This window comes from Miniopterus schreibersii (assembly GCF_964146895.1).
Source record: "Miniopterus schreibersii genome assembly, chromosome: 8".
Classification (NCBI taxonomy): Eukaryota; Metazoa; Chordata; class Mammalia; order Chiroptera; family Miniopteridae; genus Miniopterus; species Miniopterus schreibersii.
This window is the reverse complement of record NC_138109.1, coordinates 38,104,812-38,131,057: the sequence shown is the minus strand read 5'-3', so window position 1 is coordinate 38,131,057 and position 26,246 is coordinate 38,104,812. Positions and strand designations below refer to the sequence as shown.

General features: G+C 38.4%; 1 protein-coding gene across 6 annotated transcripts in view; it reads right to left on the bottom strand.

Annotated features, from left to right (window-relative positions):
- Nucleotides 1-26,246, bottom strand: part of NFIA (nuclear factor I A) — a gene marked incomplete at its 3' end in the record, with an annotated part of 352,385 nt that overhangs the window by 53,393 nt on the left and 272,746 nt on the right. For 4 of the 6 annotated variants that reach the window (XM_081144016.1, XM_081144019.1, XM_081144020.1 and 1 more), the window contains exons 7-8: nt 21,947-22,075; nt 2,466-2,644 (exon numbers count right to left, since the gene is read on the bottom strand). In XM_081144016.1, coding sequence (XP_081000142.1) covers nt 2,466-2,644; nt 21,947-22,075 — 308 coding nt within the window. Of the gene's footprint in view, nt 1-2,465; nt 2,645-19,292; nt 19,347-21,946; nt 22,076-26,246 lie in introns of all 6 variants that reach the window. The other 2 variants (XM_081144015.1, XM_081144017.1) reach the window with 1 other exon arrangement.

Sequence of the window (26,246 nt, the reverse complement as noted above, 5' to 3'; positions counted from 1 at the left end):
ACACACACACAAGAAAAAGAAGAAACGGACATGAACCGTTAGCTGCTTCTCAAAACAAAAGATTTCTTAGGCACCTTTTATATAAATTACTAAGTATTCTAGCTACTTGAATTCTTCCATAAGAGTGTATGGATGAAGATTTGTTGGGCTGTTGTTCCTTTTTTTTTTTTTTTTTTTAAATGTATCTTTATTGATTTCAGAGAGAGGAAAGGAGAGTGGGAGAGAGAGAGAAACATCAATGATGAGAGAGTCATTGATCGAGCCCACAACCCGGGCATGTGCCCTGACCGGGAATCGAACCCTGATCGCCTGGATCCTAGGTCGACGCTCAACCTCTGAGCCACTCCCGGCCGGGCTGTTGGGTTGTTCTTAAGGCATTCCACAAAAGTATAGTCTTAGGTACACATGCTCAATGCACCTAAACTTATCTTTTGAATTATGTTGACCTTCTTTGCATCTAGTTCTGTAAAATGACCTGCCAATTTTTGCTTGGAATGTTTCAGTTCTGTATGAACTGCTACCTTTGTCATCATTTTCATGATTATTAAATATTTAATATATAAGTGCTTATAGATTGCAGAATTATTCCATCATGTCTATTTATATAGATATAGTAGAGCTTCCTAAATGTGCATTTGAGATAAAAAATATTTTATTTTCACTCCTCAAAGCTGATATTATATAACATTTAATAAATATGCTAACTGAACATAAAATATTTCTTACACATATTGTATGACATCAGACACAGAAACTTTAGAATTCAGCTGTCAAAATTCTGCTACGAAGAAAATATCACTTCTAATTTTGATTTAAAGGATAGAAGCATATGCCATGAAGTCATATTTATTTAGCTGCCTGATGTTAGAACAACTAAATAACAGCTCCTTAACAAAAGAAAGTTTCCCTCTGAAGAAAGCAATCAAATCCATTTTATTTTCAAGTTTTTCAAAATGGCCTCATGAAGAGACCTGCCTTTCACCCTATAAAATTTTGTTCAAAATGCAAAACTGGACATTTGACAGTTATATAGGATGATGTCAAGACTATTCTAAAGAGTTAGAAATGTAAAGGTCAGATGCTTGAGGCTGGCGATCACTCCAGCTTTTTCATGGTTCCCCAGGTGGCCCTTCTGACTCCAGACTTCAGTGATACTCTTCAACCAACACTAGCAGCTCATATGTAGGCTACAGTTCCGAATCAAAATTCAGTTGAAGGAGATGCTGTTTTCCCGGCTTTTAAGTTTAAGCTTAATGATTCTGCAGAGGCAGTCTCACTCCCTCATCGACATTCACTTAGATATTTAGCATCGCTCCTCAAAGACTCTCTCGTCTAACAATCAGTATGCTATGGTTTCCTGCCAACAAACTTGCCTGCGTGTTACTTCTGAGAGGGCTGGAAGTCCATAAGCTACTCTTTAGAATAAGCAGAGCAAATGAGTACACAAGCAAAAAGAAGAAAGGCACCACATTGATTTGTTGTCTAGACAGAAATGTATCTGCTAACACATCACCAGGCATTAGTCAGAGCTGCCTGTTCTGTCTCGGATATGCAGAATCAGGTGTTTCTGCAGGGGAGAGAATCAGTGGTAGGGCGGTGTGATATAGTATTTTAAATTAGGCAGTAACAATTATGGCTAATCTGCGGCTTCATGTGCAATTACCTGAGAAAAGGAAAATCACATTCGGCTTTATGCTGGTCATTATTTACTATTCATTATTATTATTATTATTGGCCTTGGGATATAGCTATCCATTGTAAACATTTAGTTCCATAGCTGAAATAAAATCTGTGATTTTAAAAAATTACTTTTACATTTGGAAATATTATTTCAAACTGTGATTGTTTGGTTTGTTTGAGGAAAAAAATGAAAACATTCATTTGAAACTACTGAATCCTGTTTAGCTTTATACAAAGATAAGTGGGAAAGATAACTACTTGCAGAAATAACAAACCATAATAAACTGTACTTCTAGCATCTTGAGTTCAAGTACTGGTCAACTTGATCTAAAGTGTTAGAAGACTGTATTTTTAAAAAATATCAACTTAGTTGATCTGAAACATCTGTGCCTCCTCATTCCCCTACCTCTCCCTACCACCCCAAATCATTATTTAAAATTATTTGGTCTTTCTATTTTGTTAACTGTGTGAGCCCTAGCGTTAGCATGCATGAGGTGGAATTATCAGCCCACGGACCTTAGAAGGTTACAGAGTTCACCCTCAAGATGATTTATATCCATAAACTTGACAGTTGCAAACTTAACACAAACACTGTTTTTAAACCCTGGCCAATCACTCTTAGGGTAAGTTAACTTTCCCACAATCTAGAATAAATATGACATTTGCCTGCAGTCAGTCAGCACAACATTAGAGCACAATGTCACATGGTCATAAGGTCTCCCCTTGTTATTTTTACATTCAGTTAATATTTCTAAAGATATTGGAAAAAAAAGAGGTTTCCTTACATTGAGGAACCCCACCTGTCCAGCCTGCTGACCAGCATCAGGGCAGACAAGTTGGACAAACTCTTTCAGCGTCTCCTGAGGGTGGTAGCGGATGGCCGGATGTGAGAAGTAAGGCCCAGGCTGCTGGATAATGGGTGATGTCGGAAAATGAAGAGTCGATGGTGTTGCATGTGGACTTGCTGTAGGAAAAGAAAACGTCAGAGTTAGGATGAGTGAGACGTGCTTTGCCACAGCTTTTAAACCCGATTCAACTTCTTTTTTTTTTTTAATTTCTTCTCCTGACCCAGTTCATAGTATTGCTCATGGGACTGAGCTTACCACTGGATAGGTCTGATAGATTTTCTTCCTTAAGGCTCTAAGACAAACATGGAGATTAGATTAGGGTAGAGTTTCAAGCTGTCTTTCTATTTTTGGTGGACATGAGTTATAAAGGCATTAATAATCCTTGGTGAAGCTGAAGATTATTCATTACCTTAAGAGCTCTTTTAATGAAGCAAGCAATAAAAAATGTATTTGGTAGATTAGACCTGATTTAACTGACATTACATATGACAAATTCCAGTTTGCACATATGGATCCCCTTACATGCTGAGCTATCCATAGACAATAATTCATTGTTAAAGCTCTTATACCCCTTTCAAGGATATTTCTAGGGACTCATTCAGGATGAAATTTTTTTGAAGTATGTAGTAAATGATCACTTAATGAACCTGTGCAATTTGGGTGCCTCACTTTCCATGGAAGGTTTATGTCACTTTTTTTTTTTTTTTTTTTCCATTTAAAGCCAAACTCAGAAATGTATAATGTTAGAGCAGTGGAACCCACAGGCTGAGTAGTCAGTGACCCCTGCGAAAACTGCTGGCCCTCTGCTCATAAGAACTGATAAAAAACTCCCTTTTATTTGAACCCTGCTAAATTTCACTGCTACAAAGAGAAGCTTAAATCAGATTAAAAAACGTATGTGAGGTGCTGAATAATTTTTCTGAGAGAGCTTCTGCCCTTGAGTTGGAAGGGTAATTGATAAAACCTGCTGCAGGATAAGGGCAGCCCATGGGGAGGGGCGGAAGATATTCAAAGCAAGTGATGCCAGGATAGTGGCTCTCTCTCAATGAGGGCAGAGAAACAGCTCCCAAATTAAAACAGGTAAGAGTATTTCTCTTTTCTCACTTTTCTTTAAATTCAAAGAGTCCTTGCAAAGCAAAAACAAAGGAATACCCCAGATTTTGGAGAATAAAATTTTCCTAATACTGAGAGTGACACATAAAACTGAAGTGAATCCTAAGCCAGACAGGCAATGCTTTGTACAACTCTCCCACTGGATTGGCAGAGGACTGTAAGAAAGGATGCATACCTATGGACCCCTGGGGGTGGGTTCTTTGCTCCTAACTGGAATAGCTTTAGGATTGGGGCATTTTCTAAATAATAATGGCTAGGGCTTTGAGGTTCAGAATGACATGAGTAGTTTTAAAGTGAGGAAAGGGGGTTTGGAGTAGAAGCAACAGTCCAGCCCATGTCTTCCAGATGACCTGATTGGACCCTTTCATTCATGCAACCTTTAATCTATCCAATAAATATTCACAGGCTCCTACTTTGGGTTTGAGATACAACACTGAGCCAAAACAAAGTTTTGTCTTCAATCATACCATTGAAGGTATCTTGAACATAACCTATTCCAACCAGAATTCTCGTCACCTTCCACCCCTCATATTTGCTCTTTTTCCCAGTCTTCCTCATTTTAGTAGGTAGTTTTTTCCATCCACTTAGTGGTTCACTGTCATATCCCCAGAACATGTCTGGCACTCAATACGTATTTGTTGAAGGTACAATGAATGACTGAATACACGAGTAGTACAGAAATGAATAAAATGCCATGCAAATAAATATGGACTTAAAACTTTGGGAGTTTATAGACAAACTGATCAAACTTACGACTTCACACAATGAAGGATAAATCTTGAGACCCATATGGTCTCTGAATTAAATCCCACAAGCTAGAAAGTTAATTGGTTCTGGTCATCTTTCATTCTGCAAATTGTGCTATTGGCTTTAAAGAACCAAAGGAATTTTTTTCCGTCTAATATGGTATGTTCTTCCTTGCTGGTAGCAAGAAACTTTGACCCAGTGTGCATTTGACTGAATAGTTTTAGTTAGGGATGGAATGTGGCATTTTCCCAGTATGGCTGGGAACATACTGGTCATAGCAAAATGATACACTTGACTTTTGCAGCATGTCAATGACAATGGTGGCAACTCCACTGTCCAGAGTCCCTGGGAAGCAGACTTTAATGATAAAGTGGCAATGTTTCAGGTGCTCAATAAAAAGTGATGGATGACTGTTAGCTTATGAAATCGTGGTGGCCAACAGAGAATGATGCCCAATGGAAAGAATTCACGAGGGCAAAGACTGAGCAGATCGAAGTGAAAGAAATTTGATAGAGGAAAGAATTCAACAGGATCTTGTAATCCTTCCCTTACTTGTTAATAGACCTCCTCACCCCCTTTTTGTTGTTAAATATGTAAAAGAAAACAATTAATCATTTAAATTTAGACCTTAGTATCTTGGTTATATTTTACTTAAAACAATTTATTCACCCTTTCCTGTGGCATAGAGTTTATTTTAACACAAACCTGAGAATACATGGTTCTATACGGAGTTAATTCTACAATGACTGATTTATAAGGATCAATTAATTCTTAATTAATACCAGGAAATCATTTAGCCTATAGATTCAAATTAGACAATTGCCGAGTCTGCATTTCAAAGGGTCATTCTTCACAACCCCTACTTTCTCATGCCTCAGACTTTCTGGTTCAGTCATTAGTTCACTGCAGAACTGTACATAAATCATTCAAGACCCCAAGCTTTAATTTCCTCAAACAGAAAATAGTTGTGTTACAGACATCGCAAAGTTCTGTTAAATAGGATGAAATATATGCTATTTTTCTGGATAACCTGCCACTCTTTTATTGAACAATGAGAGCCATAAGTTTCCTGTTACTCTAAAGCTCAGACTTAAGATTTTGACATAATGTCAATTTGTTTTTTCTTTCCGATGTCTTGTTTTCTCTCTTTTATCTTGGATTAGATGTTTTTAGTGTCCCTAAGTTTTTGTCTAAATAGTCTAAAATTATTCTAGACAATGTCGATGGGGTTAAATGAATGAATGAATGAATCATTCAATCTATAAAATTCATTAAATGTACTTTGAGATTGTCACATCAGGCCCTATAAAAAAGAAACTAGCATTATAAGTCTGGCGTGCTGCTAATGCAATGCCCGAAGAATGGTCTGAGTCCAAATTTTTGATGGAAAAAAACATCTCTTATGGATGTGTGCGTGTGAGTAGTTGACACAATAAAAAATTATAGCACATTATGTAAATGCATATTTAGAGCCTTTAAATTTGCATTATTTACTTGAGAGTCAATAAAGCTTTTCTCAAGTGGTTACAGTTTATTGCAGTGCATCCATCTGTATCCATGTTGATGTTAATACAATTTTGTGTATTAAAAGGCACTACAAAATTGGCTGCTTCTGGGGTCTAATACTCTTAGTACCCTAGGCCAGGAGCAGCAGAGTGTCAGAAACATGCCACTCTGGATGGAGCTCACTACTGGTTTAAACTTTAACCGCAGGCCAGACTTGTTTAAAACAACTGCTTGGGCTTGGGCTTTTCACAAAGAATACAAATAAGATGGGAAGGAAGAAAATTAGATCAGGTTTCTTGGCTTGGAATGGCACTGCCTACATGTTCTGAACAAAGTTGCCACAATTAAAGGACAGCGAACCAGAATTTCCCAAAGGGTGTAGGACTCCGTTATTTATTACAAAATGGTCATATTACTGGATACTTAGTACAGAAAAGAAAGCAGATCAGGCAGGTTAGCTTACTTGTTTGCATACCCCTGCCCCCAATTATTTTAAAATTCTCTCTTGGTTTTAGTTTGCAAGAGATAATTTTAAAATTTAATACAATTTAATATATATTTAACTTAAAAATGCTTCCTCCTTTAAAGTACAACTGGTTAAGACCCAGGAAGGAGAAGGTCAAGGGCATTACTATATTATTGTGTATATATAGAGGCTTATATGATTCTTAGTCTGAGAGTCCACTGTATGAAGGTTATATGAGCCTTTGGACACATTCTAGCTCAAATAAGATGATATCAGGGAGGCGCGGTCAGATGGGTTAGGAACCTTGTACTATTTCATTCTACATTTTAGGAAAGAAAAAGAGATAGAAACAACCCCTCCTTACCATTTTCAGCAGTTTTGCCCAAACTCAACTTCCAAGAATTGTAATGACCCTCAAACCAAAATTTCATGGGTTGAAATATGTTCTATTCAACCCTGACACTGTCTTAATTGTTTTATTCCTTGTCTGTGAACTGTTGCAGATTCTCAGACTGGACAGATTTGGATTCTCCTCGTGTTAGCATTTGCTTCCCAGGACCAGCTTAGTCTCTGCTATGGGTGGCCCCGAAGAAAAGCTGTCCAGAGAGTGGCACAAACAATAAAACCTATCCCCCTTCAGATGGTGTGAGTCTGTGCTCTTACGACAGTGCTACACAAGGCCTTCATCCCTCCCAGAACGGAATGATCAATCCTATGTCCTGGCAATTGCAAAACGTCATAGTCTTACCATTACTCAACACTGAACCAGAGGCAACAGGTGAGAGGCCACACTGCTTCTCTGTTAGCACTGTTACAGGAAAAGGGGACTCATTTGTCTTTAGCAGGAAGATGTTCTTTAGACAAAAATAACCATTGCCATAGAGCAAAAGGTGGCATTGAAAACTCCTGACTACTTATATTTAGAAGTAAAGATTGTAATAGGGCAGAGCTCTAAAAGGAGGAGAAAGTGGAAGAGCAAAAAAATGCACTTAAACAAAAAAGCCTTCCCTAAGAGCAAATGGAACTTCAATTGTTTGGGTTGTCAACTACTATGTACTTTGCTTCTTCAGAAATTCAAAACCACAATATATAACACCATTATAGCCTGCCTAAAGCTGAGAAATCTATCTTAATGGTCCATAGCTATCATTTATAAATCATGCATGAGTCAGACCTGCCACTTATGAAAGCCTAGAAGTTTGAAGTTATGGGATTTATTTTAATAGAGAGAAAGGAAAGAGGAATTGGCAATGGGCTTCAAAAACTTTAGGAGGTGGAACCTTTTCTAAATAACAAACATTAGACTCAAGGCAAGTGAAGGTTTTCTAAACATATAGTACATATGGTTAACATCATCGAGATGCATGTGAAAGGATCTGCATATGTCAAATGAGAGAAATATGTGACATTGCATGATGACTTGGAAAACACTAGTATTTTTATATTATTGCTACCAGACAAAGTAACCTTATGCTACAGTAGATTTCCAAGATGGCTGATATATTCTATTCTATTTGCATTAAGGGGATCTTCAGGGTGGAGATCAAATTCCAACGTCTTTTGAGAAAACAGAGAGGGGGGTAAAAAGAGAGATAGGCCAAGGTCTTTTAAAATTTTTATTGAGATCAATTTGAGCTATTTAAAGGCCTTTCTTGCTCAAATACTCTGGTGTATAGTCTAGACCAAGGGTTGGCAAACATTTTCTGTAAAGGCCAGAGAGTAAATAGCTTAGGTTTTGCAGGCCGCATGGTGTCTGTTGCAATTACTCAACTTGCTACTATAGTGCAGAAGCAGCCATTGATATTATATAAACAAGTGAATGTGGCCGTGTTCCAATAAAATTTATTCTCAAAAACAGGCAGAGAGCTGGATTTGACTTGTGGGCCAGTTTGCTGGTCCCTGGTGAAGACCCACATAATTCCTGCTCACTTTCTAAACACATGTCACGTGCTGCCTATGAGCTGAGCACCTGACAATCACTGCTCCTTCCCCCTCTTGCTTACCAAACGGTGTCCTTGCCCTAGCTGGCCTTTCTGCTGAAGCCTCACCTTTTTCAAGCTTCCCAAGAAAATCTGCTTGCTTTCTATATCTCTACTGACTACCCACTGTAGCTCTTCTTTTTTCTTTATTGGGAGTTTGTATCTTTTGACCACTTTCACCCATTTCCCTTCCCCTCCCCATCACTGTAGCTCTTTGACTGTCCCTCTTCACCATTATTTAACATGCCTTGGCCTGTGCTGGTTTCTCATGTGTGTGTGTGTGTGCATGTGCATCATTTCAAGTTAAACATATGAGTCAGAAAAGTAGGGTGGCATAATACGAGGACCATGGGCTTTGGAGTCAGATAGGATGGTTAAATTCTAGCTCTATCACTTACCAGCTATGTTTCAAGTTTCTTAATGTCTCTATGACTCCGTTTTACTATCTGTATAATGGAGCTAATAGTGCCTTATAGTTTTGTTAAGATGATTAAATGAGGCGATGTTTATAAGGCGTATTGATTAAGTGATCAATAAATAGCTTCTTTTATTGGCAATACCATTATAGGTAGTGATGGGGGATAGAAAATGAAGAAATTGGAATTAGCTCTTACATGCTAAGACTTGTTCTGATTGTAGAACATACAGGGGGAAAGGAATGGTAAGTAAGAGTAAGAGGTACCTGTTGAATGCTAAAAAAAAAAAAAAAGTTTTTTGAAGACCTGGGTACTTTTTAGGAAAATTTCCTACTTAGACAAAAAGACTTGGGTTTTGTTTTTTTCTGCCACTACCTGGCTTATAAATGTGACCAACTTTTCTCTCCTCCAATTCTCTCATCTGCAAAATGAGGAGTCTGAACTGAACAATTGCTGAAGCTCACCTAGCTTTACATTCCAGTGGCATATGGTATCAGTCTCTGGGATGACACTACAAATAATTCACTATAACTGATACACAGTAATAACACTAAAATCTAAAAATTCTGAAATGAGGGAGCATGTGTCTTTTAAAAGAAATTATTTTTTAAAATGTTTCTAGGGTATTAAGTTCTAGGATATATATGAGACTCAGTCTTTAAAACACCTTTTCTTTGGGAAGGCTGTAATATTTAGGGTTTTAAAACTCCTGAGTGTGCTGTTCAAGCTCCGTGAGACAGAGCCCCAGCCCCTGGATCCTGACAGGACCTTGTCTCCGAATCGAACACATTCGCGCACTAATTGCCTAAGCCGCTACGGTGGCTGATGTGAAATGTGTTCAAATACCACATAGCAGCTGTGATTCTTGGAGACACAAAAAGTGACGGTGTAATAGGCAAAGTTGAGAAGCCTCCAGTTCCATGAAGGGAACATGAGCTTTTATATAATATGCAAGATATACTGAGAAAAGAGATGAATAAAAAACCAAATAAAAACATTAAAGAAACCCAACCCCCATAGACTGGATGATCACAGGGGTTAGCAGAACTAGGCAGGGAATCCTGTAATGACCTGTAGGAAGAGCACTGGAATCACGAACTGCATCCTGCAAGAGAATTTCATAAGTAAAATCTGTGACATACTGCAGCCTCCTGGAGGACTGCCAAGTGCTGGGACCTGTGCTCTTTGCAGATCTCTGCTGACATTAAAAAACGAAAAGGCAAAAACAAGCAAACAAACAAAACCCTAGGACAAACACAAAGCCACACTGACTTGCAGCACTCCCCCCACCCAATCATCAGGCTCACACTGCCCTGCACGCCCCCTTTCTGAGCCACATGATTGCTAACGCTTAGGTTACTTTCAAGGTATCCTCCTGAATTCAAAATAGCTTCCTGAATTCACTCCATAGGATTTAAGGATTTATTCCCACTGTTGGTAGATCTTACACAAGAAGAGGAAGTATGAGAAAAATTAGTCCAGAGTTTGAAGTCAGGGCATTAAGTTTTTTTTGTTTTTTTTTTTAATTAATTTAATTCATCAATATTTTCAATTACAGTTGACATATAATATTAGTTTCACATGTACAACATAGTGGTTAGACATTTATATACTTTACAAAGTTATCACCCCAGTAAGTCTAGTACCCACCTGGCACCCACATAGTTATTACAATATTACTGACTATATTCTCTATGCTGTACTTTACACAGGGAATCAGGTTTTTGTCCTAGGCTGGGTATCAACTAGCTCTGTGTCAGCCTCCTATGCTCTTTAGCCTTCTCTACTGCAAAATGGAAACTGTATGTCTTATGTGGGTTTTAGAGCTCAATTATTCTGGGTTTGAAGTTATTCACTCCCTATGTTAATCTAGGCAAAGTTACTTAGCATTTCTGAGCCTGCATTTGCTTGTGGGTAAAACAGCACAAATTAAATATTTTCTTCCGAGGATTAGAATTAGTGTATGTAGTTGCCAAGTACGTAGTCGGCTCACTCATTTAAAAAGAATGTGTTGAGAATCTAGTATGTCTCAGACTGTATGCTAGACTCCAGTTTATTTGTTGTTCTTAGAATTGTTTTTAGAATAAATCAAGCTATATGAAAAGTAACCAGGACCATACAATGCAATGTGACGACATGAGATAAATGGACTCATCGTCACTTCTCTAAGGCCTGGATTTTACCTGTGCTCTATAAGTCCCAACTGCAGAAATCAGTCAGTCACCAGCACTCAGGACAGCTTTGCTCTTACCTCCTGCCGTGGACAGCTATTAGTTTTGCCTGCCCTGCTCTTTCCCCTGGAAACAGATCTCTAATGTTTCTTCCCTCAGCCTCAGTTGGTGTGGTTGGGATGGACTTAACCCTAACCCTGGCTTTCAAATGGACATTTAACCAAGGCCACACCAATAAGCCCCATGACCTTTTAAACATAAGGATTGTTTTAAAAGTGAGCAAATGACCCAAACCAGGCTGATCAGAGCCATAAGCATCCAGGAGTAGGACCTCTCCTCCATCTACTGTGAAAAAACTGTTTTCTTTCCCTTGGGATTGTTAAATTGGTGGGAATTACGCCTGGAGCTGATCACATCATTAGTGCCACAATCTGAGGAAATACAACCTAAGAGTGAAGCTCACACAGAGGACAGGAGAGCTGAGAGAGATAAAGAGATATACAGACTTCTAAAGATATCACCTGAGTATCCGGATCCAGCCCTACCTAATGCCATAACCCCCTAGACTTTTCAGTTACGTGCACCAAGCCATGATGTTCTTTTGGAGAAGTGGAGGAATGATTAAGCCATTTGGTTGGGCTTCTTTCACTTGTAAGAATATTTTACTTGAGAGAATCCTTATGAACATATTGTGTGTTCATTACTGGGTATGTAACCATTCAACAACTTTTATTATGGTCTTCAAGATAATCTAGATGACAAGGTTTTCTAAACTCATATTGCAGGCCAGCAGAAGGGACCCATACAAACTGGCCCAAATAAATCCAAATCCCCATAAATCTTTTAAATACCTGTGCTATATTATCCCTTTCTTGCATGCCTCAATCATTAATCTCATCATAGTAATAATTATTTGTTTAATGTCTGTCTGTTCCGCTAGATTGGAGGGGCAGGACTGGCTCATCTGGTTTGTTCATTAGTACATAGCACTTTGCTTAGCAGATGGTAAGAGCTCAAAAATTATTTGCTAAATTGATTCTTATAAACAACAGACCCTTGTAAACAACAAAGGTGCTTATCCCTTTAGCAAGAGCCCTACCTGAAGGAAGACATGCCACAGCGAAGTCCACCATGGCTAAAGGGCTACCCGTCATGGGAGATGGGTCACTTGCCCCACTGGGGAGATTCCCGTGTTCTCTCAGCCAAACAAGAGTGATGGGATAGCTCCCCTGGGGAGAGGAAAAACACACACTGCTCTGGACCCATAAGAACAAGTGGAAAGAGTGAGCTGGGGATGGGGAGTGAGGAATAAAAGGGAGAATCCTTTCAAGAGAACCATGTACAAATAACAATATGTGGCCAGGGGAATCTGATACTTAACATTTAGTAACATCCTTACCAAGCCCTTTCCACATGTCATTTCACTGTCTTCTCCCAGTAAAGCCTTAGCTTTGTACAGGTGGGAAAATAAAGGTCAGGAGAGGATAAGTGACTTGCACAAGCTTCCACAGATCCCAAGTGGCTGGCCAGCCTCTGAATCTTTTCTGGCTCTACAGCCCATGCTCTTTCACCACACTCTGCTGCTCCCATCTGAATTATTTTTCAGAGGTCCAATGGTTCATTTCCTTTCAGAATGTTCTGTTCACAGGTCCCTTAGTATTGTAATACAACCCGGCAATGCTGATGTTCCTCACCTGTGTTCTGCATATAAGAAAAAGGAGTTGTCTGGGGTGGAGGGAGTAACCACCACTGAATATGAAGAAATGGCAAATGACAAATGTAAATTTACTGCAGAAATATACATTTTAAAAAGATTCCACACACGTGGTTAAATACACCAGTTTCAACCATACAAAGGATGCAGCAGGAAATGGGCAACTCTCGTGATATTGCAACCGCATTAATAGGAGTGTACGTTCCCATTTAGAATATCAGTGCTCACTCCCCTTTGCCTACATGGATGATAAACATTGTTAAAGCTACGGTTCTATGCTACAGTAATTCACTTAACTTTAACATGATTTATGATTCTGTCGATAGGAAAGGTTGAAAACCCTGCACTGAAGCTTAAATGTGAGCTTCATATTTAATACAGCAATTTTGTTTGTGTGTGTGATAGAAGAAAACATTCTGCATAAAAAGGAGAAGTCTAATACTGATGTTTTCTACCCTGAAACAAAGAAACTAAAGAATGAGTCTAAACATAGAATCAACATTGTATTAAGCTAAATCAGAAAAAAAAAGAACTGCTAGAGATTTATCTGATTATGTGATTTACAATACAAGTGATACCCAGAAGTCTTATCAACACAAGGATTTCTAAGAAACCTTGATGGGACCACTGCCTTCACCATGTATGCAGACGTGGGTCTATGGGTGTGTGTGTGTGTGTGTGTGTGTGTGTGTGTGTGTGAGAGAGAGAGAGAGAGAGAGAGAGAGAGAGAGAGAGAGAGAGAGGGAGAGCGCTCACAATTCCAAGGGAGCAGCTTCCTTTGTCAAGAAGAGTTTAAATGTAGGTCCACATAGTTAATCACCCTATTCTCTCTGGCTCTCACCCTCGGGGCATTTTGCCCCTTTAAGGGATTAAGAGGCCAATTGGTTTTACTGCTCTAACCTGTCCTCTTTGGGACAACATATTACCATGATACTATTGCAGAAGAGCTCTCTTTAGAAGTTTGCTGTGGGGTTGACAAATTAACCCAGCAGGGTGTCCCACACGTCTATCTCAGTACAAATTATTAGTGTAATAGAGCTTTTAGTTATGCATTTATCTAGTAATTATTGAACAGTTACACAAAACCAAGCTGAGCAGCCATGGCCCTTTATGAGGTTCGCCCGGTGGGTGGCCTTACAGTTAATTTAGGGTAGTTCCCCACCAAGCAGTTCACTTGCAGACAAATTAGCTAAACAGCCTTCTCCTTTAAATATTTTCCATGTCACAATGAAACTCTTTACAATACAATAAAAGTACAGTTTTAATTACGCGCTTCCTGACTTTTGTGTAGTTGTAGTTTTAAAACATTTGCTGGTATTATGTATTTCCCCCCCCTTTTGGCTGGACAGTAATAGTTGGTTGTAAGTATCTGGCTAATGAATTTAATAATTTCCTGAACTGGGACGTAAAGAGCCTTTGCTGAAAAGCTGCCTTTCCTCTTTACTACCCAATTCCTTCAAATCCCATGGACAACGTTTCCCCTTAGGCTGGGCACTGGCACTGGAGCACGAGCCCCATTACTTCTCTCTCCAATTCCTCAAAGGTGGTCAGGTCCATGATACCTGCATTTAAAAATCAACTCTGGCAATTCTTTTTGTGGAAAGACAATGTAATGTTTTCTCAAATGATATCCTCTGATAATAAATAAACATCTTGTGTCTGTTGGCAGATGATTTCAGCACCTTGTTAGCAACAGGTATTTAATTGCTTCTCATTTTCCTGAGATGATTCAACTGCACTAAGCCAGGAGAGACAAATTAGATTCGGCTCCACTGAAAGGAGCACCAGTATGTCCTATAACTAAGTTAAAAGCTCTTCAAAGAGGTGAAGAAGTTTGCAGATACGACACAGAAAGCTAAACAAATGTACCACTTGGGTATGGGCGCCTATGCCAAGGGAGGGGTACCATGGTTATGGCAGCAGTGAAGGACCAGGGAATATTTCCTCTGAAGGGTCCTCAGTTTGGACAGGTAACTTATAACACCACAGCAAATATTCTATAAAAAGGGGACCAAATCATTTTGAACTCAACATTTCTCTTCATGTCTATCAAGGTAGAAGTTCTTAATCAAAACCAAACAAATATATCGTGAGCACTTAGTCAACAGGCTATGTACCTCCCTCAATGCTGCTAAAAATACATGCACTTGAATATTGTATTATCATTACACATAGGGGATGGAAAGAACTCCCTGTTATTCTCCAGCTTTTCTCTGTTTGCCTTCAGTCAAATCCATGCACTCAATCATTTATTCAACAAGTATTTGAGTGCTTTCCTTATGCACAGCAAGAGGCTGAAGGATACGAGAATAAAGACGGTCCCTGCCATCTAGTGATAACAGTTGCCTTCCTATTTTACCTCTCCTTCCTTGCTCCTCTATTATTGTCTATGAATCTACACTCCTCCAACTTTCCTGGTGACCTCAACTTCCTGGAAGGTGATCTTCTTTCTCATATTTCTCTGCAGTTTATTTTTCTTGGCCCAGCTGGGAGATACTGTTAGCTGTAGACCCTCAGATGTTTCATCACTAAGAGCAGGATCCCTGTTTGGGCCATGGGGATCATGGACTTAGAGAGGTTTACAGAGCATATAAACTTCTGACTACTTCTCCAAACAAAAACTGGCATGATTCTTCAAAGGCTGCACAATAAATCTTCGGTTTATATGGCTATTGTTTTAGTATATCTTACCCATATTTTCAGAATCAAGGCAATTCTACTTCTAAAGTTCCCTTTTGCATATATATATACATTTTTGACCCATAAAGAAGTGGGGGTTTAGCTGAGTGCTCACATTTTGTATGTCTTAATTCCTCAGTACTTAGTTACCTAAAAGTAGGACTCGTTTGCTGTGGCTCTGTTTTGCATGCTTACAATTAGAAGGTTACTCTGTTTTAGAATAGGGGTTAAGTCTTATGCCTGTTTGGACTCATACAGTGTCAAATTACACAGTCATTCTCTATTGGAATGCCCTTGTCCCTGAAACACCCTGTGCTCCCCTATCATGACCATACAACTGCTGGTTTTCTTGTCCTGTCATCCACCAGGAGGTAAGCACTCTGAGGCCAGAATCCAAGCTTCTCTGTTGACTCTATTTAGCAAGAAGAACAGACGTTGCATATTGTAAGTGCTGGACAAATGTTTGTGGGAAACATTAATGGTTCCCCAGACAGCAATGGGAGTCTGCAAGCTAATTTCAATATTTATGAAAGCCAAACTGACCTCAAAAATTGTTTTCCGAAGTGACTTGCACCTAACAGAAACCCACATTATAAGTGGCAAGGATTCATGGGGCTAATAAAAAGAAGTCAAGTGATTTGTTTATGGCCGATATTTAAAAAACACAGTGTAATAACATGGTTATGTCATGCCTTTCAAATGATCTAAATAGCTATGTTTTGTCTTTGACTAATAGAAAATGTAAAAGCAAACTAATTGTTTAAATAAATGCATTTAATTTCTCCCAGTGGGATAGGAAAAGATAGAAGCTACTGATATGGTAGAAAAGGCACTCCACCGGAGACTTGTTTTCTAGTCTTGGCTCTGGCCAGCTGAGATTTCTCACCTGTAAGAGTAATGTGGAATACTTGCTAACCGCTAACCATCACACTGCTCTTCTATTTATCTACTTATAAAGCCCAAATTTTATATACAGTGGCAATGTGCTCAGCAAAAGAAATCTAGATTTCCCAGCCTCTCTTGCAGCTAGAGGTGATCATGTGGTCAAGTTCTAATCATGCTACATAAGATTTATACAAGGTGGCAGAATGAGCTGGTAGGCACTTTTTGCTCTTGCCCCTTCCCATCTTTCTGCTTGGAATACAGGTGGGAGGCAGGAGCAGAGTGGCTATGTTGTGGCCACAATGTCACTGCATGAGGATGAAAACAACCCGCTAAAGTATGGCTAAGAGAAGAAACCTTAGTCCTTGATGGCATCATACTGCCACCATAACACAGTCCTGAATCACATGCTTGTTTTTATATGAGAAAAATATGACCTGTTCAGTTAGATTTTCTGTTACTTGCAGCCAAACACATTCTTAGCTGATACAGGGAATGACTTAGACCAAAAGATTCCCAGAGCACTATTCTGAAATTCTCCGGTTCTATGATGAAATTCTATGGTTCTAGATGAAGCTCAGTAAGTGCTTATTTGCCAATTACTTTCAACCTCTGCTTTACAATGTGTATAATGCAGGCTCCTCCCCATTTCTAAATCCCTAAAGCACAGAGTTGCTATACTCAGTGTAGAGTATTTAAATCAAGAATCATTCATTATCTCATTGTTTTTGAAAAGGGAGAAGACTTAGGCAGAAACATAAGTTTCAAGAAAATAAACTTTCAAGAAACTAAAATATCACCAACGTTTATACCAAATAATTCTCAAAAGGAGTTAGATCCTTTAAATCAGGGGTGGGGAATGTCAGTTGGTCTGGCCCTGCCAAGGCCTCACCAAAGAGAAGCAGTTCCAGTCATTACATTAAGGGTGAGTTAATTAAACGTTTGACCAATATAGCAGGCTAATTTTTAAGTTGATAATTCTGTATGGCCCGTGAATGATGTTATAAATATCCAAATGACCCTTGGCAGAAAAAAGGTTCCCCATCTGTGCTTTATATCATCAGGCAAACTTAAAAATCTTGGAAAGGCAAAGGGAAGAACAAAATTTTTTTTTCAATGATCATGACTAAGATAAATTTTCATAATTAAATACTTTATTATGTTTAAAATTTTAAGTACTGGTAAAAGAGAGTCTTTGAAAGCCCAATCTTTCAGCTTAAAGTGCACAGTAATTGTAATAATGTAATATGACATACAAATGCTTTTACGGAAACTTAATAGTTTCCCTACTCCCCAGGATATTCCAAAATACTTTAACCCCTTCACCTAATTTTAACTATACAGCTTGCAAAGTATTATCCCCATGATATAGATGGCCAAACTGAGGCCACAAGGTTAAGTGACCTATTGAAGCCACAAAGAAATCCATTATGAGAAGAGATTCATTTTAGGAAACCACACATCTCTACCTTCACAACAATGAAAATAAGAAAGTGATTAGAACAGCAAAATATTTTTTAAAGCGTAGCTTTTTCATAGCATAGCAGAGCTTTATGTATATAATCTTGCAAAAGTTTTCTTTGCATGAAAGGCCATGGCTCTTCCTCCCTGTCTTGGACATTCCTTGTAAAGAATTACTCAATAAACCATTAGACATTTTTCACCCTTAGCTCATCTGAATCAATGAGAACCTATCAGTTTCAGGAAGGGGGTGAATTGCTTCTGTGTACACTTGTGTGCCATTTGATTACTTTTCATTTATTTAATGAATATTTGTGCATAAAACATTCTGTATGAGAGACACACAGTGTCGTTGGAGAAAATGTTAAGGCTGCAGGAATTTAAGGAGTGTGAGGTGATGGCAGCCTGGGTGGAGCTGAGGAGGTTTCATGCGGAAAGTAGCACTTGAGCTGGTCTTGGGATGGCTAACATGTTGACAGGCAAGGGCAGTATGAACAGCATGAGATTTTCAAAGTCTGAATGAAAAAGTGATTAAATTGTTTACATGACTTCAGTACACACTCTATTTCCAGGCACAGTGTAAATAACTACAAATACGCGATTTCATTTACTCTTCAAATAACAGAATTCTCTTGAAGCAGAGATTATAATCTCCAATTGATAGATGAGGAACCTATGGCTCAGAGAAACAAGGGGGCAGGTTCACACAGTTGGTAAAAGTAGAGACAGGATTCAAATACAGGTCCTTCTGACCCCTGAGCTTTTATGCTTAACCACTATGCTATACTGCCTCCCTTCAAGGCCCTACTTTTCTGCCTTTGCTTTGCAATCTTCAAAGAGAGGTTTCTTTTGTAAAAGGTGGCCACAAAATTTCCAAATATAGCTTAGGTTTGCAGTGAAAGGTAGGGCCACTGGTTTTTTCAGTGAGGTGACCTTGCTTTGCTGTAGCTCTATTAAAATATCATTGAGATATGTTACATAGTTATTGCTTACAAGCTGGTGTTTGTCTAGTCAAGGTAGTCCCATGAGAAATTTTAATTTCTTAATTTTAAGGAAGGCAGAAGAGGTCTTGCAATTTGTGTGCTATCCAAAGATGAATGTACCATGTGACTCTGAGCAAGAGTGCAGTAAAGAGAACTCCACCTCCATCCCTTGCCTCAGGACCCTGATAATAGATAGACCATTCTCTTCTTCCAGGTCCTCTGAAAGTTCGTCTGTCTGGATTCTCTAGTGATTTAAGTTTATAAGGCTGAATTCTCCTTAACGTACATGTCACATTATTCCACACTGGTTTCCTCGGTCAGACTTCCCCTCCTTAAATCTAGCCTCATCTTCCTAAAACATCAACTCTTAGTCCCAGCTGTGATGTCATCCCAAGCATTAGCTTTCCAACTGGCTAAGAGAAGAATAAAAGTGAATACAGTACCTGCAGCAAATGTTTCTTAAATAATGAAAGGCTAAATACCAACCGTTTAGAAATATTTTAGCCCAAGAATGTTTCATGTAAGCCTACCTTGACTCTATGATTCTTACCCACAAAGACACCACTGAAGAGTTTCATCTCAATTACTCCAATTCCCTTCACCAGACCACTAAGGGGGGCAGGGCAGGGTGCAATAAGAATGGGTACCTGAGCAGATATTCCAGAAAGGAGAACCGAGGATGCTGGGAACCATCTTGAATTCTGGTGAAAACAAAGAATCTTTGGTATTCCATAATACTCACACTATGCATCTTTCTCTTTTCCTCAAAAACACTTTCATGAATATGTTAGGAGATCCAAATTCATTGTTCTGTAGGCTAAGGAGGTCCACTCTGGTTCAACACAGTGTGGATCATTTTAGCAAATGTGCTTGGTTATCTAGCATGAAGAAGCTCCCGATCATGGCACCCATTGGTAAATGCTAGAACTGTTACAATAACTTCTACAACTATGGTTTTAAGACAAGACTCATAGATGACACTCTTAATATTTATTGAATAAATGATAATACAGGGTGTCCCAAAAAAGTATACACTTTGAATGACTATAAAGTCAGTGTTTATTAACATACAGCTCATTTTCAGAATTTAAAAGAATCTACAGAAATGAATGTGTATACATTTTTGGGGGACACCCATATATATGCACATTGCTTTATGCTCCTGAGTCTCTACAAATATTATTTTACAGTAGTTTCTGCATGAGAATATGAGGTTGGGAGGAAAAGTTTGTTTAGCAGAAGTATTGACCCCATTTCACTGGGGAGAGCATTAAAAAATCCAGAAATGGAAAGTGGAAAGAAAAGAGGCAGCACAGCCAGCTGTCCTGGCTGCTAGCATACTATTCTTCCCAATCCTTACTACCTGGCTACACCATGAATCTTTCCTTTGCTTGTAATGCCCTCCATTCATGTAAGCAATTCTCAAGATTTGCCTTCAGGTTATCTACACTTTGAAGTCTCTTTCTTTGAAACAAAGTGATAAGTAACAGCACATTCCGTATCATCTTCTAAATGCTTACTTTCTTGTGTCTCTCCTGAACTAGACTGTCTGCTCTATGAGGACAGGAACTACTGAATACCCAGTGATGGGCACTCAGGTAATCCTTGTTTAATGAATTAATTAACCCCCAGAGTCCCCTTCTCTGAGGTCCTGCAGAAATTTCTGCTTTTAACATCATTTGGCATTTAGAATATGTAAACCTGACAATAAAAAGATGAGAAACATCACATGCCTTGTCTCCCTGAGACCCAAAATCTTCTTTTTGACTAAAAGGGCTTCATATCTCTTATTTTCCACCCTACAGTTTAGATGCTTAATGAATATTAACTATGAGGATAATATCATAATACTACCCCATTATAAAAGATTCATTCTGAATTTTGGGACTGCATAATCCAATTCAGGTGCAAGGTTTTAAAATTAGAGAAAATATTCTCTCTCTCTCTCTCTCTCTCATACACACACATACACATTTCCTCTCTGATTATATCACACATACAGACAAGTGAAATAATAAGTTGAGAAAGTCTGTCAACGATCACAAGAAGTTTAAAGGTGGAGCAAGTAAGTTGTCGTAATTTGTGGATTTAGAAATTGCTTCACACGACAGAACACTCATTTCCTTTAATGTGATTTCTGCATGAGTGCATGAGACAGCCCTCTCAACTGCCATCTTTCCCTGATATGCACAGAGTACTTTTAAAGGGATTCAAACTTGTGGGACTAACAGTGAGATTAATGCAAGAAATATTAGTTTTCCCAGGCGTATGTCAAAGTAGACGAGAGACCATTACTTTCTAGGATGTTTTATGATACCAGCTGGTAGATCACAGACCTACCTAAACGAAAATCTGATGGAAGAAAGCAAACGTGGTTACAATTATTCATACTCCTACTGTGGGAGTTTCATAAACAAACTAATAAATATTTTCATCTTGCAATAAGATCAAGTTAAGTGACTTGCTGACATTCTCGTGAGGTTTAAAGCTTGTCTTTAATGTGAAATACAAATCATATTTCTTGTGGACACATTTTAATAATAAACTTAAAAGCACACAAGACAAAAATAATGAAAACACTGCAATGAAAACCAGACAAACTATCTACCACTTCAAAAGGAGTAAATGAAGACTGCTCATCAACAGTCAACACTGTGATGCGGGCAACCTCAATGCAAAATGTTTATAGGAAAGAGAAGCATCAGGGATAAGGGAATGGAAAAAAACTATTACAGCTGACCCTTGAACAAAGTCAGGGTTAGGGGCGCCAACCCACCACACAGTCGAAAACCTGCGTATAACTTAAGCTGGTCTTCCACATATGCCCATTCCCAACCACTGACTGAAAATACAGTTGACCTCTGAACAACTCGGGTTTGAACTGCATGGGTCCGCTTATATGCAGATTTTAAAAAATTCTGCATTGTTCAAAGGTCAACTGTACCAGCTTATCTCACACACGTGCGCGCGCACACACACACACACACACACACCCCACTCTTGTACAATTTGTAGAATGAATCTGATTTTGGTTCAATTCAAATTATCTCCCACCCCTGTGCAACACCACACAGACAAAGACAGTGGTTAGATCCCTTGTTTGCCTTAGGTTAATGATCAAGAGACCGATGACAGATCTCTTTGGTCCCTAACATTCCAAAGCTGTCCCCAATGATGAGAAAGTGGAACACTCACTGCCTTCAGGAGCATTCTGGGGGAGTCCTCACTGTCTTTCATTTTGCTACTCTGGCCCCAAGGCCATGATTCTAAGCAAAACCAAGGTGCCTGTGGAGTGGCTCACCTCTGGGTCCTGTAATGACAGGCCGGTGATGCTGTGTGAATGCTGTTCCCAGGGAGGAGGTCTGCGAAGGGGAGGGGCTGCTGAAACCAGACTTCTCCGACTTCTTCAGTGTTGTTGGAGATGGCATTCCTGGCAAGAAGGATGGATTGATAAGCACACTGTAATTCATGGAACAACAGCTTGTGCAACCTAAAAGATAAAACTTAAAGAATTAAAAAAATAAATCTACCAGTGAATGAAAAATTTGTTTTGAATTTGTCACAGGAACAAACAGTTGACAAAATGGTCCCCTGATAAGTCTGTATGTAATGATTTCCAACTTCTACTAAATCATAGTCCATTTTAGCATTATTGATCTTCTTTAATTATAGAGTGCCACTTTCCCAGTGTTTCCTCAAAGTTCTATGTTGCCTGTGGCCTTTGGGACCCTTCAAAATGGAGGCTATGGAAAGCACAAAAAGACTTTTTACCATCATTTCATCTTCCACCAAAGGCACTTTAAATTATTCTAAATAGGTTAGATATTTTAACATTTAAAAACCTTTAACAATGGCAACTCAGTGGCTCATCCAATAAGTTATTTATAATAGAAACACAGAAAAGATAAAAGTAAAAAATACTTTAAATGCCCAACAATTGGCATTTGATAGAACCAATGCAAATAATACTGTAAAAGAATAATGGCACGGAAAGAGATTTGTTTAATGACATAGAATAAAGACATGGAAAGCAATGACAAAATAGGGAGTTACACTATCATGCCATCCAAAAAATAATTCTGTGTATAGAGAAAGGAAAAAGGCATAAACTTAACAGTAGTTCTCTCAGTGTGCTGGATTCAGGTGGTTTTCATTGCCTCTTTTTTGCTTACTTGTCTTTTCCATGATGAATATATATTACTTTTATGTTAAGAAAATACAATAAAAACTTGCTTTTAAAAATAGTATTTTTGCTACAGTTTCTAAGGTTTTCATAGCATTTCCAGCACAGGGAATGTTTTGGGAGGAAAATAATGGGAAAATAGTCCCTTGTAAGTACTGGATTTGTACTGTTCTCGGCAACCACATTGACATACACAACTGGAGGCATCTATCAGTTCGGTAGGGTGTCAGGTAGAACAATCAAAACTTGGATATAAAAATAAAGGAAACAACTCCTAGTCTCCACATTACAAGACCAATTTGGGCTCCCTTAAGTTTGCAGCACAAAATTGGTCTGCATTCTTGTCAGAAGAACCCAATCTCCTTTCACTTATACGTGTCTACATGAGTTGTGTTCTGCCTATGACCAGAGAATTATTTGGAGGGACTGGAAAAATAAGTAATAAAAATAATAACAGTATTAACATGTAACTGTTATTGAGTAGTTGCTAACTACCATGTACTACGCCAAGCACGTTACAGGTAGAGATCTGTTCCGAAATTTAGTCAGTCTGGCCTATGTCTAAATACATCCTTGTTATATCTGATTGTACATTTCATTAATGAGACTCTACAACACAAGCTTCTAGTATGATTACAGATTCTATAAAGAGGAGACCATGTCTGCTTTGCCCCTCCAGTTTCAGAATCTAACAAAGGGCCTGGAATACAGCATGCGGCCTGAAAAGATTAATTTTAACTACTTGCACAGGCCTTGGTTTTATCTGTGGCTCTACTAATAGATGTTTGGATATAGCAAAACTTGGGGTTCTCACCTGGACAAAAACCAATTGCAAATTGGTAAGCACATCTGCAACAGCCAGACATAAGGATAATATGAAGTTGTGTGTGATTTCCACTAACTTGACAAATCTATATCAGATCCTTTCTAGATCAATATTTCTGTGATTTCAATTAAAAACAAAGTCACTAGGTGACTTAGCGACATTTCTTTGCTCCTTGAATCAGTAACCAAAGTCACACCATACCAATGTCCTAACATCATTAGGACGGATTAAGGTTTTGGATTAACATTTATTTCAAGTAAACTAACCTAAGGTCTAATCATATAATTACATTAGAGAGGAGATTTCAACTTAAAAAAATACAGGAAATAAATAAAGAGCTACCACCAACACTAAAACAAATTTCCCAATTCATTCAAACCTCTTCTGTGCAAACAAATTTTTAGGCTGCCAGCCAGCCCGCTGATTTAAACTCAGTAAAATGCCTGAATTACGAGTTATGAAACAGAAATAGAATAAAAAATGAAAATGTCAGAAATTTTAAGATGGCAGAATTTTTTTCAGGCAATAGAATCCCTGATGAATGCAGTATCTAAACTAATTCTATTAAAGACAGCAAATAGTTGGGCTCAAGAAAAAGTTATCATTTCTTTGAAAACTTCATGTGCTCCAACCCATGTTATTCTAAATACTGCAGGATACTGACATGATTTAAATCCACTATTTACCCTTCTAAAAGGTGAAGTATAAATAAAATTTAGGCAATAACAAGCATCAAGAATGATCAAGTGGGTAAATAAGTTCAGCAATAGCAAAATTCAGATCCCCTTAGAAGGGGTTAAAGGGAGAAGAAATGCTGTCTGTGTGCAAGAAGAACAAGCCAAACGATATATAATTTTCTAAATTTATCACAGTCAAGTAATATGAACCCTAAGGCTGTCATGAATCTCAAAATTACTTTGTGTTTTCAATTTTTAAAGACCCATACTGAGCACACTTCCTTATTATATACTTTAATATTTTCTCCATATGCATAATGTATGTTTTGGGTAATTTGCTTCATATACTTAATTGACCAGATGAAATTTCAGAATGTTCATAAACTGCTTCATATTAATAAACGAGAGAACATTAATCTTGACTTTTGTTTTTGAAATCAAATTTGGTTTCTGTACGTTATTTTAAAAATAAACTCCTTGTTAAAATTCCTGTTACCAATTAGCTATGCACAACTGTTAGACACAATTACTGTACAGATTAATGACTGATTAGCTTTCTCTTAATGAATCAAAACTTTAATCTCAACGTATTTTTTAGAAGTGTCATATTTTTAAAATGATTTAGATAAATTAATTCTCCCCCTTTTTATGGAACAGACAAAATATTACTTCAAAGTTCTTTTCAATATGTAAAAATGAAGAATTTTATAGAATGAGAAGCAGAAATTTAGCATACTGTTTTGTTTCAATGGGACATTTCCTCCTATTGGTTGCCATAAAAACCCCAATGGTGGTAAATAGAGTAGGAGATGGATTTCAAGAAGCATGTTGGATTGCATTGCTTTTCTAACCATCAGACATTCTGAATTTTTCTCCACTGTGCCATTTTTCTAAGCTACCTGAGTCATTTCAACTAGTGTTCAGTGGACAAAGGCAAACATACATGAAATTCTAGCCACTCAGGGACTCTGCTCCCTGGAGGAAGTTGGGCAAGAAGCCTAACAGGAAAACCTTGAGAGTACAGGCCAAATACAGTATCCACCAAGATTCTGTTAGATTTCATCATTAGTGATTGTGGTCATCAAAATTCTAAGATGGTCCCAAGGTTCCTGGCGCCTGGGGTACATACTTTGTATAACCCCCCCCTTTCTTTGAATGTGGGTGGTACCTGTGAGTATGATGGCTGCCATTCTTGTGATTAGGTGGTTATATGGCAAAGGTAAAGGGACTTTTGTAGATGTAATTAAGGTCCCTAATCAGATTACTTTTAGCTAAATTATTATCCTGGGTGTGCCTCACCTAATCAGGTGAGCCCTTTAAAAGAGGGTTAAGTTAAAAGTCAGAGAGATTCTCCTGCTGGTTTTGAAGAAGTTACGGTATTCTAAAATGGCCTGTGAATGGGCCACATGGCAAGAAACTGCATGCCAAGAAATCCGCTAGGGACTAAGTGGTACCCTAGCTGATATCCAACTTTAAGAAAGCTGGGACCTTAGTCTTACTGCTACAAGGAACTGAATCTGCCAACAGTCAGGAGAGTTTGCAAGACGACCCTGAGCTCCAGAAAGGAATGTAGCCTAGACAAAATTTTGATTGCAGCCTTGTGAGACAGACCCTGAACAGAGCAACCAGCTATGTTGTACCTAGTCTTGATCCATGGAAACTTCGAGATAATATTTGTATGGTGTTTTATTTTTATTTTTTAAGTTTCTTTATCTTCATTGTTGAAAATATTACAGATGTCCCCTTTTTACCCCCATTGACCCCCTCCACCCTTCATCCATCCCATCCCCAGGACTTCCGCAGACCAGCATCTGTGTCCGTGGGTTATGCTTATAAACATATAAGTTCTCTGATTAATCTCTTCCCATTCCCTTCCCCCTCCCGACCTTCCCTCTGAGATCCCTGTCTGTTCCAT